We start from the raw sequence: 18,966 nt of genomic DNA, 5'->3' as shown, positions 1-18,966 counted from the left end.
TAAAATATTGTTGGTCATTCAGTGGTTCTGTAAAAAAAAAAAAAAGAATAATAGTGATAATATGAATTCTACTACTAATAACAATATAAAATGCACTAAGGATTAATGAGCTGCTGGGTTCATGAATATTAATGACGTTGTCTGCCTTCGCTCAAACTGATTTGCTGAAATCAAATCAATAATAGGTGAGCGCCAGCCAATGAGATTGTCGTTTGCTCATTAGTTCCGCCCACTACTGGAGAAACCGGTAAGTATCCATAAGTAGGCTATCAATATGGTTGTTCTTAAAATTTTTGTTTGGTGTGGTTCGCTTTCACACTGCCCTTTTTGCAATTGAACCAGAAACTGTAAACATTGTGGACTGAGACCACCTCTTCAGCTGGGTCTCGGTACGGTTGTTTGGTCCGCACCCGAGTGCGATTGCTGTATTCACACCTGCCCAAAAGATCTGCACCAAGAGGGGAAACGAACTTGAGTTCGATTCAATCGAACCAAACAAGACAGGTGTGAACACACCCTAAGACTCTCTCGCTCTTGTGTGAGTAGTGAGCCTTCACACTAGAGTTTAGCCTCGCTCAGAGTGTTCGGCGAGTGAAAATATATCTGTTTTAAGCCTCCAACTCACACTGGCGAGTAAAATCTAAGAATTTATTAGCCATTGGCTAGTCACCCAGAGTGAAGATTTAGTCGCATATGTGAGTGATTTACTCATCGCGCATTGTAAAGGGATTTATGCACACAGTTTATCAGTTCTGGTTTTCCTCAAGAATCAAACCAAGACCTTAACGTTGCTAGCGCTATGCTCTACTGTTTGAGCTTCAGGAAAGCTACATATTCTCATCCCAAGGATGAGACCTTGTTCCTTGCTACTTACAAGTGTTTTGATGCTACCTGTTAACTTCAGTCCATCTGTAGAGTAAAGCTAACGTTACTTGGTTACACCTCATGATATATCAAACGCTACATAAGCTTGTTTAGCAATTCACGTTCCAGAAGGGCATAATTGACTTCACAGCTCGTGTAAGCAAATGATAGTGCCGCGTAATTGAATCTGGAAAATGTAAATATGTCTACAGCTTTTCTGATCTAGATAACTCTCCAAGATGAAGGAGCCGGTAATAGTTCCTAACTTTGTGTATGTGTCATTTATAATGCGGTTTCGCTCAAGGAAAAACAGAGTATTTTATTTTCAGCTGACAGGAAATTGACTTCCCCTCGTGCGAGAGGGGTGACACGAGGTTGCTGAAATCTTCCACGGATTTCTGTTTGTTTTTATTGAGCTCCATAATGGGCTGCTTGAAGCTAATATGTAGGCTAGCCGCACATCAAAGACACTCCACCTTCTCAACCCCCTGTTCTAAAAATATTACGGCCTCGGGATATTTTCTGTCTGTCAGAATATGAACAAAAGGCCGATAGTTGCAAGCGCTAGGCTACATCTTGATCTCTGGTGCCCCCTAGTGGTGCTAGAGCTTCACTGCATACATTTTGTTAGCTCCAAATGATGACCTCTGTCCCCCATGGTGAGATTTATGTACCTGATTAAGAATGTTTTCATTCTCTTAATAGAATTTTCTTTGTTGTTCTGTTATATTCCCACTCTCACCACTCTCTTTTCCACAAAATACTCTTCCCGTTTCCTTTCCCAGCTGGCGTGTAGGCTCTCTTAATGAAAGACGGCTGTCAAAACCAGAGACAGTGGATGAAAATGTCCTTATATTATAATAAAGCCGTTCATCTATGGTGGTACTGATGTATCAGATGGACGGGCTTGAGATGTTTGGGGGGTCTCAGCCCGCGGACTGTAGTGTTTGTTGCAAAAGCCTATTTTGAAACAGGAATTGAATTATGGGCCTGTAATGCAAACCACACGTGCGCCTGTGTTGGGTCTTTGTTCAGCCAAGACCTCCGTGAACCGTACCCCCCTATATCTGGGGACACTGATCTCTATCCGCACCTATGGCCTCAGCATTTCAGCAATGGAAAATAGCATTGCGGGCCAGCGCAAATACTAGCTGCCTGCCCGCAAAAATGAGCTCATTTTAATGCTAGCTTGATTGTTTGCTTAATGTATTTATGCTGGCAGTGCTCTGTTGTTGTTGTTTTTTTGTTTAATACATGTGAATATATATAATACAAACAGTATGAAGAGCTTATTTGCAAAAACAGATAACATTTCAATTTTCAAAAATCTTTTTTTTATTATGCTATTTTATTATGTGATTGTATTATTTAATTGTGTTAGATAGCTAGTATGTTTTTGTTTGTTATTTTTTACCTGATCAAAATAACCCAAGTGCAGATTGAGATTAATTGGAATGCACAATGAAAAATCTGTTATCTGTTTTTGCAAATGAACTGATGAACTCTCTCTCTCTCTATATATATATATATATATATATATATATATATATATATATATGTTTTTTTTTATATTTTTTTTTTTTTATATTTGCCAAAGACAGAAAAAGAGGAAAACCTTGTTTTAAGTTGAGGTGAGGATTAAGATATACTGTACTCGCCACAATATCATTTTTCGCACCCCCTTCTCCTCTCTCTGTTGGTCTCTGGGCTTCTTTGCCAAACCACTGTCTCTAGCTGTCTGTAACTGCTTGTGTTCCATCCAGCAATAACTACTACAATACAAAACTGGGCTTTCTGTAGCCTGAGCAGACTGCTTTCTCATAGTTCAGGGGCAACTGATAAGTTCATAACCTTAAATCTCACCTTTAAGCAAAATACAGTCCTAGAAGTCAGCAGAATCTGGGCCAAACAGAGCGCTACATGCACCGCATCGTAAGAAACTAAGGAGGAAACAGGCGAAAATCCAGCTGCGCCGGTCAGAGCACACTCTATGAGTCTATGAGATGTTTCATGGAGGTTTTGTGGAACCCGGGAACAAACGGCACTCTTCAATGGTTAAAAAATGAGCGTGTGAAACAGAATCGCTCTCAGGAGTTCACGCAGTCACAGTGCCAAACTCAGCAGGATGTGATTTGAGCGTGCTAACTCAAAGAAAGAGTGAACTCATGGCCAACACAAGCTCTCCTTTTCCCACAACATAAGCACTCCCCACATCAGTGCCAAATTCACTGGAAATACACCTGACGGAGTCTAATGTGGAAACCATGGCATTTTCAGACGGCGGGGAGATATTCTGTATTGCACATTCAGGCTTTTAATTTGGGCTTAAAATGTTACTTTCAAAAGTTAATTTACCCCAGTGGTGACATGATACGCTCAGTTAAAACAGTCATTAAGGCTAAAACAGTCCTTTTATAGCTAGAATTTTGTGTATCCAAAATGCACAAATTTAAATAATATTTTCACACTGAAATAAAAGCTTAATTGGAAATGACACAAAAATAAGGATATTTAGCTCACGAGTGATATTTACACTGCCATTCAAAGTTTGGTGTTAGTAAGCTATTTTTAAGAAAGGTTTTTTGTGACACTGAAGACTGGAGTAATGAAAATTCAGCTTCGATCACAGGCATACATTATATTTTAAAATCTCTTCAAACAGAAAACAGTTATTTGAAATTGGAACAATATTTTACTAAATGCACTGTATTTTGATCAGATAAATGGAGTCTGAATGAGCATAACAAGAGGCTTCTTTCCTTAAACAAATATTACGACCCCAAGCTCATGACTATTTTCTTGTTTTCTTTCATTTATTTGTCTCATATTTAATCTCAAGTGTGCTCTTGACTAACACTGCTTCCTTGGAAAAAAACAAATAAAATAATTTTCATGTAATGAATATTGAAATGGTTTATTTCACACTCATTTTGGATAATTATCATTTAAAAATACAGCAAATGTATATATTTTTATCTATCTCCTGCTTTCTTGCAGTGTGGAGTCGGTGAATGATGGTCTTTTCCACACGGTGGAGGTGCTGATCCAGAATCAGACGCTGAGTTTGGTGGTGGATAAAGGTGCACCGAAAAGCCTGGGCAAACTCCCACGTCCTCCGGCTGTGGACCACAACACACAGCTCTATATAGGCGGTAAGCTTCAAAAACACCTCGTTGTTCATCAAAATCACAAGGTTTCAAAGTATTAAATATGGTTTGTTTTGAGATGCTGTCCAAGCGTTTGAATGCATAATGATTGTAACGTAAGCACAGTGTTGGGAAGGTTTCTTTGGAAGTGTAATAGTTACCCCAATAAGTAGTGTAACTATTCCAAGTACTTTATTAAAGGAATGTAACTAATTACATTTGATTACTTCTTGATTACTTTTCTTAATTTCTAACAAATGTTTTCAAATCATTTTGAAACATTAATAAAAATAAAGCATAGGCTTATACATAAACCTAAACAGGAAATAAAACAGTTATCGAATAAGCATGTGTCCTATTTTGCGTCCTAAACTCCTGAAACATTGGTGTCTCATATTTTAGAGCAGTCAATGCAATTTGGGAAAGAAATCAATCATATCTGTATGTGTGTGAAAATATTCAGATGTAATCGTTAACATTTTCATAAGAAACTGTAATTTAATTACACATTTTTGTCAGTAACTGTAACAGATTACAGATACTTTTTAATGATGTAATTCTGTTACATGATGTAACTAGTTACTCCTCAACACTGCATAAGCATGTGTGCTAATATTTGCCTGTTGTTGGTATTTTAGGTGTGCCCTCTCTGATTGACACAGCAGGCCTGCGACCGGGTCCAGATCGTCCATTCCAGTCCTTTAACGGCTGCATTCATGACGTACGGCTCAACGGGGAGCTCCAGGACCTCGGCGGTGGGCTGGCAGGGGTGGAGGGCATCTTGCCGGGCTGTCACTCCTGCGGCGTCTGTGCTCACGGGGCCTGCAGACAGAGAGGAGAGGCAGGCGTGAGCTGCGAGTGTCCCGGCAGCCACAGCGGCCCGCTGTGTGAAGAGACCACCTCCCAGAGCCCCTGTCAGAGCAGCAGGTACAGAAACCCGCAGGTGCACAGACACTCACAGTTAGGGCTGGCCGATAAATCGTTAACGATAATTATTGCGATATAATTTGAAAACGATAAAAGGATATGAAGAGATCAAAGTTTAAACGAGCTCACTAGAGCAGATGAGTCTCAGTCACGTGAGCACTAAACAGCGCTGCACTGAAAAAAAATATATATTCTTTGAATTTACTCAATTGTTTTAAGGTAAGTGGTTGCAATCCAAAATTTATTTTAGCTACATTTAAATGAACAAATTTAGTTGACTAAGTTTTTTTTTAAATGTACAGTAGCTAAAATAAATTGTTTGCAACCACTTACCTTAAAAAAAAAAAAGCATAATTTTTTTCAGTGTGTGAGATCCAGTGTGACTCACTGGTGACTCAAATGACTAAAACCACATGAAACAGCGCTGACAAACAGGAGAAACACTGTGCGCAATAATACAGTCAAAAGCCTTTTCAATCTACAAATCGCCATCATTTACCATGGACTTACTGTAGTAACACTAACTGCAGTATGGTATTGTGTCAGAAATGTGGGATATTCATATTGAACTTTATTATATGTGTTACGGGGTGAACGAGACGTGAGACGTGCAGATCCATTTGCAAGCTTTATTCCAAGACGTGGTCACAAAAAGGCAAGAGTCAAACAATGGCAAACAGGTATAACACAGGCAATACAAAGAGTAATCCTAGGGCTAGCGTGGGTCTACGATCGGCGAACTATATCCAGAGGGCTTGACATGAGAGGTAATCCAATAACACGAGCAATAGTCCAGGCGAGGAGTAAACAGAGTCTGAAACAGCAGGCAGAGGGTTAATCCAAGATACACAGGCAGAAGATCAGGAAACAGACAACAAGGCAACACGAAATGACCAGACTGGACTAGAACTGGAACTAGAAACTAGGAATGGCTCCGTAGAGTAGCTATCCAAGGCTTATAAAACGTGTCTGATTGGATTCAGCTGTATGTGTGTGTGTAATCAGTGCAATGGATGGTGGGAACTGTAGTCCGGACCCGGAGTGACGTGTAACTGTCTGTGTAGTGTGAGAGTCAATATGATGGAGAGGCGACCTCTTGTGGCTGTCGGACGGAAGCCACGAACCGGTGACAATATGATTAATTTAGACATGTATTAAGCATATTAAAGGAGTAATGGAATATAATGACAGTATTTTGACTAAGCTATAGCATGTGTGCATTTATATTAAATGTCTTTAGACTACTGTTTTTCATACAAATACCTAAAAACCATATAGTTATATTTTTACCATGGTATTGAGGTGCTATATGTGTGGTTTTAACTGTGATTATCATGATTTAAATGTATGCTTCTATGGAAGACCAATGATTGATAAAAAAAAAAAATTAAAATAATAAGAATAGTTAGAATAATTAAATTTCACCATATAAAAATGAGGTTGCTACAATTCTTACAGATGTTACTGATTTTGATAATGAACAAAAATTTGCATCTGCATCCTAACTCAAGCTACTACTACTATGTGCATTTCTAAGAGACAAAAAAGTAATATTATTATTAATATTATCAGGCAACACAAACCCGTTTCTCGATTTGAAACAATAACACTCAGTAGAACATGCAGAAAATATATGTTAAGATATTTATTTTGTTAAGGAAAATTAACAGTCTGGTTTCAACAACTTTCACTTTGGAGCAAAAATCTGGCTTTAAACTTGAAATAAATAAAGATTTGACATTTATCTTGAAAATTATCGATATCGACTGATATGGAAAAATATTGTGATAATTTTTTGGCCATATCTCCCAGCCCTACTCACGGTTGTGTTGGTATCAGGCAGTTATCTCCTCCCTCTCTCCTCCTGTGCAGGTGTATGCACGGTGTGTGTGTGCCGAAGGGCTCCTCGTACAGCTGCTCTTGTGCAGATGGATACTCGGGTCAGTTCTGTGACAGGAGGGAAGAGTCTGCTGTCTGCAAGGGGCTGCGCTGTGTGCACGGAGAGTGCAGGGTGACGGAGAGCGGAGAGCCGGTTTGTCACTGCCAGTCTGGGTACAGCGGGCCGTCCTGTGAAACAGGTGAGACACAGCACTGCAGGAGACATCCATTATTCATGATAGGAAATTATAGATTTTTATTTACATATAGAATAGAACATAAAAACAAGATTTTAAAAAACAATTTGTAGTGAGGTTGCTTTAACCCCTTGCTCTATCACCCATTCTTTTGTTATATTGTTTTAGGTATGTATATCCATTTACTAATTGTAATTGAATAAGTTGCAGATCCGCATTCAAATACTTTATTGCTGTTTTGATAATCTTTCATTAAAATTTAATACATTTTTCTTCTGCAGATGTAACCAAACTTCATTGGGTGGGGAAGAATTATACAATGATGTCTCAATAATATTTTGATACTGGCAATAATATCTCATTTCAATAGAGCACAACCGTAATAACAGTCAGTCTTTCATTTTTTTCACAAGATCTCCACGAGATTTCATAAAGTAAAAACACAATGTTTTATATTTATCAAAAAATACATAACCATTGCATATGCAACACAGTTCAAAATCAGTATTTTTAGAAATATATATTTGTACTTTTATTTAGAAAGAATGCAGGCTTTACATTGTTACAAAAAAAAAAAGTTTTTATTCATAAAAATATATATATATCAAATGTTTCACAAAAAACACTAAACAGCACAACTGTTTTCAACATAATTCATGATAATAAGAAGAAATGTTTCTTGAGCAGCAAATATATTGCTTATGATCATGTGACACCGAAGACTGGAGTAATGATGCAGAAAATGCAGCTTTGCTTACAGGAATAAATTACATTTTAACATGTATTAAAACAGAAAACAGATAATAACATTTCACAATATTACAAGATTATCACAATATTATTAATATTTACTATATTTTGATCAAATAAATGCAGTCTTTGTGAGCATAAGAGACTTCTGTGAAAAACAAAATTTTGACATTAGAGTACCTAATATCTGTTATTAAAAATCAATTTCTTTGTATCAAAAATGAATGGGACTGCAAATCCTGATGAATACAATTCCCACATACTTTATTTCCTGCAAAATGATGTTTCCACTCAAAAATATGTTGCGTTAAAGCAATTCGATTCACTACAAATGCTGTCTCGCGTAATCTTTAGCTTGCCTTATATCTTATATCTGACGTGAAAGTCCTTATGTTTATTAATCTCTTGTATAAATGCTTTATCTGATGGCCTGTCCTCCGTCCCTTCCTCCACGCAGAGCCGACATGCCAAGGAGAGATGGTCCGTGAGCTGCTCAAGCGTAATATGGGCCATAAAAACTGCACCTCCACCAGTAAAATCGCTCGGTGTCCAAGCGCCTGCCGCTCGGGCCTGTGCTGCGCCCCCACCAAGAGCCGGAGACGGAAGGTCAGCTTCAAGTGCTCCGACGGATCCTCCTTTTCCGAGGAGATGGAGACCACCGTGGAGTGCGGCTGCACAAAGTGCCCATTGTAATATTAGCCAACCTTCCCCCCTCGTCCCAAACCTGGAAGAAGATGGAGCGGAAAAGAAAATATATTGTAAAATAAACAAAACACAAATAGAACTTATTTTTATTAAGGGATGTTTTTTTAAAGAAAGAGACTGCTTTTATGATGTTGCTTATATGTGTCATATGAAAAGTAATTTTGTATCGTCGAACAAAAACACACAGATTAACATTCCTGAAAATATATGAATTATATAAATATGTATAAATCTATATAAATGTACAACCTAACCTGAGAATTAATTTGGTCTGCGTATTGCATGTCTGTCGTGAAGTGTGAGAGCGGAGAGATATTGTAATGGAGCTGAAATGTGCCCGATCAGGCGAGGACTCTCTAGACTCTCTAACACAGGAAGTGGTGAGCCAACTTCCTGTGCTCTGGTGGCGGCAACAAATGAACTGCTTCCTAACGGACCTCAGAGAGCTCACCTGCGGATTTCGAGTGGGATGGGCCGATATTTTGTACTTTGGATGTTGCTTTGCGAAGCTCATCGGCGTGGCTCTGGTTTACAAGCTGCAACTCATCGGAGTGAATTTTTTTGCATGACTGCATGGAAAAGTTAAATGTGAACTTGTCAGGCAGTAAAGCTATTGTAGTAACTATGATAGTTAAACGCTCTCTACCTGTTTTACCTTGTACAGTTGAAATCCAAATGCGTCGGCAGGTGATACAGGTGACCGCGTCTCTGGTGCAAAGCACTTCATACTGACGTAGTATTCCGTCATAACCGTCCTTTACTAAAATATTAAATGCAAATATATTACACCCATTACTACTGTATTGATTCATGTGTACCCTTTTTGTTTTTGTTTTGTTACACTCATTGTCTTACTCGGAGAGAGCGAGGTCTATAGATATTCCCAAGGAAAAGCTAATCAGTGTTAAAGAATCCCTGTTCACCACATACTGTTGTATAAGGTAGGAATCCCCAGTGAACAATGTCATGTTAGCACCTCTAATCAGAAGACTGGTTGTTATACGGTGCGTTTTCTAATAATGTTTTGTTAAATATGAATTAGAGAGTGATGATTAACTTACAGTGAATGTTGAATTAAACTTGTAATGAAATACACAGTTGGATTTTTTGTGATTTTTTTTTTTTTCTTGTAAATTTGTCAAACGTACAGTAATGTTCATATGCACCTGAAACCAGTATCCAGATAATGCGAAACCCAGGGACATATTGTCAGTTTGTCAAAGGTGTAATGTGTGTATTTTTTTTTTTTTTTTTTTTATATATTAAAATGACTTTCCCAGTTCTATATCCCAGTTTTATATTCAGAGATAATGCTGGTTTACTTCCTTTTTTTTTTTTTTTTTTTTTATATTTCTCTATTTTTCATTAAGTAATCTGACATTTCAATGTCATATTTCAGATCACCAATTATGAACAGTAATTATATTATGTGTATACTGTATATTTGTTCCTATATCCAGTAATATAATAATTATATAAATTTCAAATTTTCAAATTAAAATTTAATTTGTCACATACATTACCATACCATACACAGTATGACATGCAGTGAAAGGCTTTTTTTGACCACTCCATTACAAAAAAATAAAAAAATAAAGTTATAAATTAAAAAGAAGAAGGGTATAAACTAGAACGTACAGATAGACGAATATCAACATATGTATGGATTATTATAAATGGATTCAGCCCAATGATAGTAAAAGTATGTCATGAGTTGTGTTTTTCTTATTTCCCATTATATGTATATTTGGGTATCTCTGGAATGTTTTTGCATACTACGACTGCCATTTAGATGAATGTGAATGCTAACAGATAGCTTTTTAGCCCTTAAGGCACAACAGACAGCTTTAATCTTTAAAAAAACGTTTTGTGTAATGGAAAGGCTCTATGGATGTTCTTCGTGGAACCATGCATTTAGAAGGTTTGTTGTTAAGAGTGTGTGTGTGTGTGAAGAGAGGGTGTATTTAGGAGTTTTGTCCACTAGATGGAGGTTTACACCAATTTGCTGTGAGTCTGAATGTCTCTCGCAGGCATTGAGGGGGTTAGTGCCAGGATAGAGTTGATCATTTTGGTTAAGATGAGGATGATTTTTCCTTCACCAATCAGGACACAAAGGAAACCTCTGACTACAGCCGTGTTCTTGACCCACAGCAGGCAGATTGTTCTGTAGGGCCATTTTATTTCCAATTAGTCTGAACTCTGATATTTTTGTTGAACTTTTGATTATGTTTTTCCCGCAGTGTGTAGACCACAAAACCTGTGTGACCTGTTGTCTTTGAATAACTGGATCTTGATCGTTTTTCCCTTTAGGGTGCACTCAGTAAGTTTTTGCTCACCCAGTGATCTTGCACTTTATATTGATACGGATGCATTAAGTTTCAGATCTCATAGTACATTGCACGACAGCCTACCATTTCTCAAATCTGGTCATTTACAGAAATGGCAGAAATAGTAAAAATTACCATGGTATGCTACTCTAAATTAAACTATACAGTCCAAATGCACTGGGTCATTTCACCATTTATATCACACCGTTGTGTTTTTTCATTCCAGACAGACTGTCAACCTGTGCTTTAGTGGTGGGGATTTTTCAGTGAGTCTTTCTGCAGGTCACAACGTTATGCCAGTATGTGGCGACCAGCGACTATCTTTATGAGTCAGTGAACCACTCAGTTGAATCGTTTGCAACACTGATTCATTCACAGCATGGCTGGCAGCATTTGAATATGCACACAACTAGCTACAGTGGAGGCCAAAATGATCAGAACACTAGTATTTTCAGCAGCTAAAAAATGGTTTTAAGTCAGTTATTTCTATCTTTTGCTGTAGTGTGTCGGTAGGAAATATCACGTTACATTTCCAAACATTCATTTTGCCATTAATTGTAATAATTCAGTGAGGTTTTTGTCTGCCAACAGCCAGTGCTCCACACAGAGATCTGATCTGATCATCATCAGTCTGTCTGGAGTGACATGAAGAAACAGAACAAACTGAGCCAGACTCAATCCAGAAGAACTGTGACGTCTCCAAGACGCTTCGAGAAACCTTCCTGCAAAGCTACAGTACTGTTCAAAGTTTTAGGCACTTGTGTAAAAATGCTGTAATATGAGGATGCTGTCATAAATAGATTGGTAACACTGTATTTTGATGGTCCCTTTTGAACATTCTGTTGACACTAAGTAATGTTGTAACTACATGTCAACAAACTCTCATAAGAGTATTATTAGACGGACTGCTTCATATCTACTAACTCCTTATTGTGTTGGTCTCCCAACAGATATTCTACTGACTATAAGTAACTTTGCAAGAACGTGTCAACTTAATCTAACCCTAACCCTACCAGTCAACTAATACACTACTAACACTCTAATGACATTACTTATAGTTAATAGAATGTGTTAAAGGGACCATCAAAATAAAGTGAAACCATAGATTGTCTTTATCAATTAACTTCTAATAACTAAATTAAATCAACATTTGCGTTTAAAGCAGCTTTTGCCCTCGGTGCACTTAGTTAGTTTTTCAGGTAGCTTTGCAGGTAGGTTTCTTGAAGCATCTTGGAGACGTTGCCACAGTTCTAGTGGATTTTATTTATTTATGTGTTTTTGCCACTTTAAAGCCCCCTACAGTTACGTGAGTGGAATTCACTGTCGTAAATATACTCTCATCATTCTGTGGATGGCTGTACATGCATTTGTTGACAATCTAAAGGCTTTCAAAAGCCAAGAGGAACCACGACGACCGATAAGGTGAGATATTACAACCACAAAAAAAAAAAAAAAAAGAATAACATGGGAATGACAGAAACTATTACTTTTGCTGAAATACTGCTAATGTATTTATTTGTCTGCTAAGCGAACGAGTGAATGTGTATGTAATTAAATGTTGGTGACACAACAGACCACGCTGCACAGGCTAACATACATTTGACGAGGTAGAAACAGTGGATCGATCAGAATGATTTTGAATCTGATAAAAACCTTACATAGTTGTAACTCCACTACTATTCTGTTTAGACATTGTTTAAAACTATTTCTGTTGGATCAGGGAAGCAAGAAATACACAAACTGACAATATTGTGTATAATATCATACAAGTTATTCAATACTGACTTCTTGTTTATTGTATACAGCAACATCACACTCACATCGGTCTGAATATTAGCGCAGCTGTGATTACCTGCGTCTGAGCAACAGAAGTCTTGCTTGTGTGATATTGCTCAAATTAAACTGACGTTTTGTGGTTCAGTTCAAACAGGTTCATTTATACTGCACTGCTTGCTTGTTTGGGCATTTTATTTTTCTGTTCATACCCTGTTGAAGAAAACAGCATCTGCTGGTTAGGTATGTTTTGAAGCATGGCTGCTGGTTTCAGCTGGTCCTGAGCAGGAGCTAGTTGCTTAGGACCAGCTTAAACCAGCTCAAACCAGCAGCCATGCTTCAAAACATACCTAACCAGCAGATGCTGTTTTTTTCAACAGGGTAATTATTCGAGTTTGCGACCTGCTTTTTATATGCCAATTGGCTGGAGTCTTCATAAAATGTGAGTATATCATACTTTTATTTCTCATACGTAGGCTACCATTCATTTGTTCGTTTTTACCATTCATTTGCTCTATTCTTTTTCTATTCTATCTGTTTTCTTTTTATTTATTATGTAATTAAAAACATTTAAAAATTTACTTTTGCTGTTGCTAGTAGAAAGTAGCTGGTGTCAAGTGGAGGGTCAATGACAAATTAAATCAATGCAAAATGAGTAATCAATCAGTATCTTTAGACTGTTTCCCAGAAAAGAAAGACTATACATTTTAAATATGCATAATGTGAATTTTGTCAACTTTTGCAGCACACTATAGATGACCTCAAAGCTAACAGACGAGGAATAAAAGCCACCAACTCCAATTTCGATTTCATGGGATCTTAGGGCTTCTGAAAATGTGAAGACTTGAAGACACTCAGTGCAGCGCTGGGGGATTCGCAGTTAACGTGAAGGTCAGGACGACCTACTAGCTCTATTATCTCTCTTAGTAATCCACAGGAAAAGAGAGATTTTAATAGCATTCAGATTAAATGGCAAGCATCCCAGATTACCCGGGACAATGGCACAGTAATGCCCAGCTGCGCCGGGTTTGCAGCTTGATACATCCACTTGTTTATTGAAGGGGCTAATCTCTCCATAAGTCTAGTCCCCGTGAGAATCTGTGTTTACAAAAGGACGGATCTGTGCCTCTTTCATGCCATTCAAATCCTTTCAAGTGCTCAGTCATTATGTTCAGTAGCTTGCCTCTTAACCCTGGTTCCCTAACATGTGGCTCTTCCTCCTACAAGAGAAGATGGAGAGGTAAAACTGCTGGGGCATGTCAAGTGATTGAGGCACTATTATACTTCCAATTCCTCAGAATTAGCCACACATTGTGGTCATGTGAGAAAGGGCTCCTGAGGAAGAAGGCAGGAGGAAATTGCCACAGAATTCGAACACAGATGCAGGAAATGAATGGAAATACTTCAAGGAATGGTTCTGCCAAAAATGACAATACTGTCATCATTTACTCACTCTCATATCCTTTCAAACCTGTATGACTTTCTCTTTTCTGTGGAATACGTTCATTGATTCAACTCGCATGAATGAATCAGATATCAGTTTATTTTGAACTCCGTGACCTTGAAAAGGATAGCAAGGGTGGATTTCAAAAATTAAAGTGAATAATGGATACAATTTGGGTTTGCGTTTCATATAAAACTATTGTATAGCTTCGGAAGACTTGAAATACAATGCACAATCCTATGGATTACTTTTCTGATACTTCCAAGGTGATTTTGTGAGCTTTTGATGTCTTAAAAGAGTGACAGGTACATTCATAACATCTTTCTTCTCCTGTTGTGTTTTCCACAGAATAATGTAAGACATAAAGGTATAGAACAGCATTAGAGTGAAAAAGTTTTTTTTTTTTTTCACTTTTAAATGCATCCAGAAACTCCTGTCTATTTTATTTCTGGTACTCCATTCACAAGTTGGATTTTTGAGTTAGATTTCAAATCAATGACATGTCTCCAGACATGTTTTCCCGAGATTATAAGGATTATGATTCATAAGGAGATGGTATCTTGACAGTATTGGATGTGATGGTGAAATATGGCATCGACAGAGAGCGTGACACTGTGTGAAAGAAAGTTCCCACCACACAGCTGGTTATAATCAGGCTGAGATAGCAAACAGATGGTACCCAACTGGCAGGGCAGCCGCACACCAGAACGTTGTGCAATATGTCAAAAAGAACATATTTGAGACACAAGCATTTTTGTACCTATTGCTTTATTTTGACAGGAACTTTGTGCATCAGGAAATGTATCATTCTTGTCCAGCATTATTGGGTCATTCCGTGTCAACTCAACCAGAGGTCACCAGCTCAAATTTTGGATTTTGTAAAATTTTATTTTATTTTTTTTTTGGTGAAAGAAATACCTAAATTAAGAAGAAAGACAAAATATTAAATGTCATCAATGTATATTTACTGAATAATCCACTATTTTGTCAATGGGGATCAAAACAACAATTTTCACATGAGATTCAGAGCCAAATTACTGGGAGGGAAGATGACTTCAGAAAAATAGCAGGATTATTATGTTATTTTTACACAGAGATTTGTAGGTCTGTCTGTTGACATTATCAATCTTTGTTGCATTACTTGTCAATGGTGATCATTCAAAAATGAGGAAATAGCACTTTTCAAGTTTTTTCTCCAAAGTTTGCATTGCATCCAAAATTGCATTTTCATCCAAAGTTGAACTCAAGAAGTATTAAAGACATCTTAATGCCCTTTTAGATAGTGGGTCTTAACAAACGTTCCTTATGGCATCTTCTGTTTGGTTCATTTCCAGAGATATGCTTTTGGCAAACACAGCCCAGAACATCTTAGCATCAGTGGCGGCGAGTTTTCCATGGGTAAGCACTCATATTGATTCTTTAGAAAACATCAAAATCTGGTTTCTATTTTACTATTTGTTTTTTTTTGTTTTGTTTTTTTTGGTAAAGCATGTTGTCAAATCTCTAATTCAAATTCAATTTAGTCAATAGAACTACAAATAGTGTTTACTCATGTCTGTTTCTAAGAAGAATTTTGTTTTGGAAAAAATGCCCACACCTCAAGGTCCTGCAACAGCTTGACTACATGACTTGCATGTTTTCAGGATGTTTGTGGTTTTTATTTAAGACCACCACTGAGGACACTTATTTCATTACTGGGGTTAATGAGCAAAACATGAAAGTGAGCCGCAAAGTCTCAGAACAAATGTAGTCTGTTTTGCTAAGGACACCTTTTCATTTTGATTTTTTTTTTTAATAGAAAATGCAACTATAAGACTTAAATGAGCACGTTAAAAAAAAAATCTAAATACAGATAATGCAGATTGACAAAACCAGGATAAAAAAACTCTTGGATGAGGTTAATTTTTCCTTTAGCAGTCAATGGCTGGTTGTTCAGTGGTCATCTGAGATGTTTGGTATTTGAGTGTTTCTTGGAGAGTGACGGTGGAGGGGTGGCAGCCTGGCCTGGCATGGGGGCGAGACTAACTGCTGCTCTGCCCTCAGATCACTGACAGCTGTCCGCTTTCCAGTCCGATAATTCCTTCCAGCATGGGATGGAAATCCAGCTAATGTGGGCCGAGCTGCCCTCTTTCCCCAGCAGACTTTCTATCAACATCTAAAACATGCTGTCTGCAAGTTTACCTGGACAGAGCTAAACATGTCAGTTTTTTGTAATTAACTCTTTCTCCACCATTGACGGAATTTTCCATCTTTCCATGTACGGTAACACTTTATTTTAAGGTCTCTTAACTAGTTGCTAATTAGCATGCATATTAATAGAATATTAGCCATTTATTAGGCACATATTAATGCCTTATTCTACATCCCTAATCCTATACCCAATACCTAAACTTAACAACTACCTTACTAGCTATTAATAAGCAGCAAATTAGGAATTTATTGAGGGAAAAGTCGTAGTTAATAGTTAATAAGTGTTCCCTGTTCTAAAGTGTTACCCCATGTTTTCATGCAGGAGCGCTATTACAGATCTCTGAAAAAGTACTGAACGTCCGAATCAAACACAGGCGAAGAAGAAGCAGAAACAAGTGATTGCATGCTGTATGTAAGCAGATGCATATGTAAAATAATGCAATCATCAAGTATTAAACAGCATATAAATCAAAACTGCCTAACATTACCGAACGAAATGTCGGTCCAGGAAGTAGTTTAGGACTGTGAAGCTTTTGGAGGAGTTGATGAACTTGATCGACTCCATGTATGTTTTGATCATCGTTCTGAATCCCATCCAGACGTGGTCTTTGAAAAAAAAAAAAGTGATTTGTCCCAGCTTTTTATCCAAAATGTTGTTTGTTTGTTTTTTTGTTTTTGTTTTTAGGAAACTTGATTTAAAATATCAATGCATGAAGCTAGAATACTTTTTGTTTGCTTGCTTAAACGCAAAAGACCGGTTCTTTCTTTTGACACATTTTATGTTCAGATATTCATACAAAAATACCTAAATATTTTGGGAGCCATAAATGTTGTCTGAAAATGATCACAAATGCTGGACGTGGCTGGCAAAAACAAATAATTAAAAATGCTGGCGGAGAAAGAGTTAACACCCAATCTGCTCAACAAGTGAGTGGCTTAATTAGATTACTCCCATTATAATCAGTCAAGCTATATATATATATATATATATATATATATATAATTTTATACAGTATTTCAATTGTTCTTTCTATCTCCAAGGGGGTCCATGGCCTCAATAAGTTTGAAGACCCCTGTTGTAGACAACCTTAAAACAGCTTTAGGAGCTTTGTACTGAAGCGACTGAGTGGCCCTGATGAACATGGACATAAAGTGGCCTCAAAGTTTTCTAATTGTAACAGCCGAGCGAGACTGAGCCTTCCCAGCGGGGTTAAACTCACCTGCCTGCAGACAGTTTGCTGTGAACTCACCTAATCATGTCCCAACAGACCACCATCTGCCCGTTTCTGCTCTTCAGTCACCCACCCACCCGCTGCCCGTCAATCTCACAGTCCAGCACACAACGCCTGGGCATCTCAGTGCCATGCAAGCTTCATTTATCTGCAGATTTGGGTCTGGGAAGAGGCAACGTCCTTGACTGTAAAGTAAACATGTCGGCAGAGAGTACTTTTCAACAGTCCGATTGTGTTGGACGACAGCACTTTGTTCTGAGGCAATTCATCATTCATTCACAGCTCCCTGTCAGAGATGAAACACTTGAGTTGGTGTTCAAAGGCGCTGAGAGGTCATGGGGAGAATGCTTTGTTAAAGGAGGAAATCCCACAGTGATATAATAGACAATTTGAGCATGTGGTCTATGGGGTCTTTTGATGCAACTGCAAACAGCCAGTCCTTCTCACAACCTGTAATGAACTAAGGAAAAAAACACCAGCAAGTCTGGGCAATTTCTGTCCAAGTCCTTTCTTCTGTGCACACCAGTCACAACATTAGTTTTTTTTTTTTTCTCGAGATACTTTGGGCTGAATGAATTTGTCTGAAGAGCTTGAGCTTGGATGCGTCATTCTCAGGAAACGTTTTAATTTGTTTGTTATGTGTGTGTTGCTAATGATGTATTAGTCACTGTATAGATTTAAACCACTTTAGTGCATAATGCTGTTCTAAAATATAACAGTCTTTATTTCTGTTCCAGTCTTTATCAATACTTGCCTTTGCTTTTCTATTGAAAAGCTCAGTAGTTACGAGTTAAAATCCTAGTGATCTTTTATCTTTTTTTTAACAAAAAAACTAAGCCTAATAAAACTGACTCTACATATTGTCCAATGATTTGCACTGACACAAAGCCCTTGAAAATGTAATTCTAAAACATACTCAATCTAAGAAGTTGGCCCAAAACATGCCTTGAAACAGAAATGTTACATGTTATTAATATTGTTTGTGCATTTATTAGTATTATTATTGTGTGTGTGTGTGTGTGTTTAATTAACTTAAGGAACACAGACAGAGATCAATACCACCAGAATGTTACATTATTTTTTTAATCTAGACTAACTGAATTCAACTCGAGTAGAATTCCAAATTGACTATGATGTGCAATATACACATGCAAATTTATTGGTATTCATCGATATGGGATATTTTATTGTGCATGAAATAGGCTTAATGTTTTATTTTGAACTTATTTATACAAAATAAGGTGAATATATCAGCTGTTTATCGGCTATCAGACATAACATGAAAATATGGAAATAATGTGGTGCTTTAGGGTTACTTTAGTGCTTTAGTAACTAGAGCTGCCACCTTGTACTCTCTGCCGACAAGATCATTCCCCCTTTTGAAACTCGTTTGTTGCTTGACCTACATACTTTGCTGTATGGTCACAGCACAATTCAAAACAGAGGTATTTCAAGGCAGCGTGTACATGTGAGGCTTTAAAATCTAAGTCCAAATATAGAAACTCATTCATACAATGCCAAGCAGACTCATCG

The 18,966-nt window shown here is 37.5% G+C and overlaps 1 protein-coding gene across 1 annotated transcript in view; it reads left to right on the top strand.

Annotated features, from left to right (window-relative positions):
- Positions 1 to 9,741, top strand: part of slit3 (slit homolog 3 (Drosophila)) — a 174,755-nt gene extending 165,014 nt beyond the window's left edge. The window contains exons 33-36 of the mRNA XM_058798199.1: positions 3,862 to 4,016; positions 4,649 to 4,937; positions 6,810 to 7,015; positions 8,220 to 9,741. Of these exons, the coding sequence (XP_058654182.1) occupies positions 3,862 to 4,016; positions 4,649 to 4,937; positions 6,810 to 7,015; positions 8,220 to 8,455 (886 nt within the window). The 3' untranslated portion in view covers positions 8,456 to 9,741. The remainder of the gene's footprint in view (positions 1 to 3,861; positions 4,017 to 4,648; positions 4,938 to 6,809; positions 7,016 to 8,219) is intronic.
- Positions 9,742 to 18,966: the final 9,225 nt, after the last annotated feature.

Source organism: Onychostoma macrolepis, chromosome 14 (assembly GCF_012432095.1).
Source record: "Onychostoma macrolepis isolate SWU-2019 chromosome 14, ASM1243209v1, whole genome shotgun sequence".
Classification (NCBI taxonomy): domain Eukaryota; kingdom Metazoa; phylum Chordata; class Actinopteri; order Cypriniformes; family Cyprinidae; genus Onychostoma; species Onychostoma macrolepis.
This window is presented reverse-complemented; position numbering and strand designations above follow the sequence as displayed.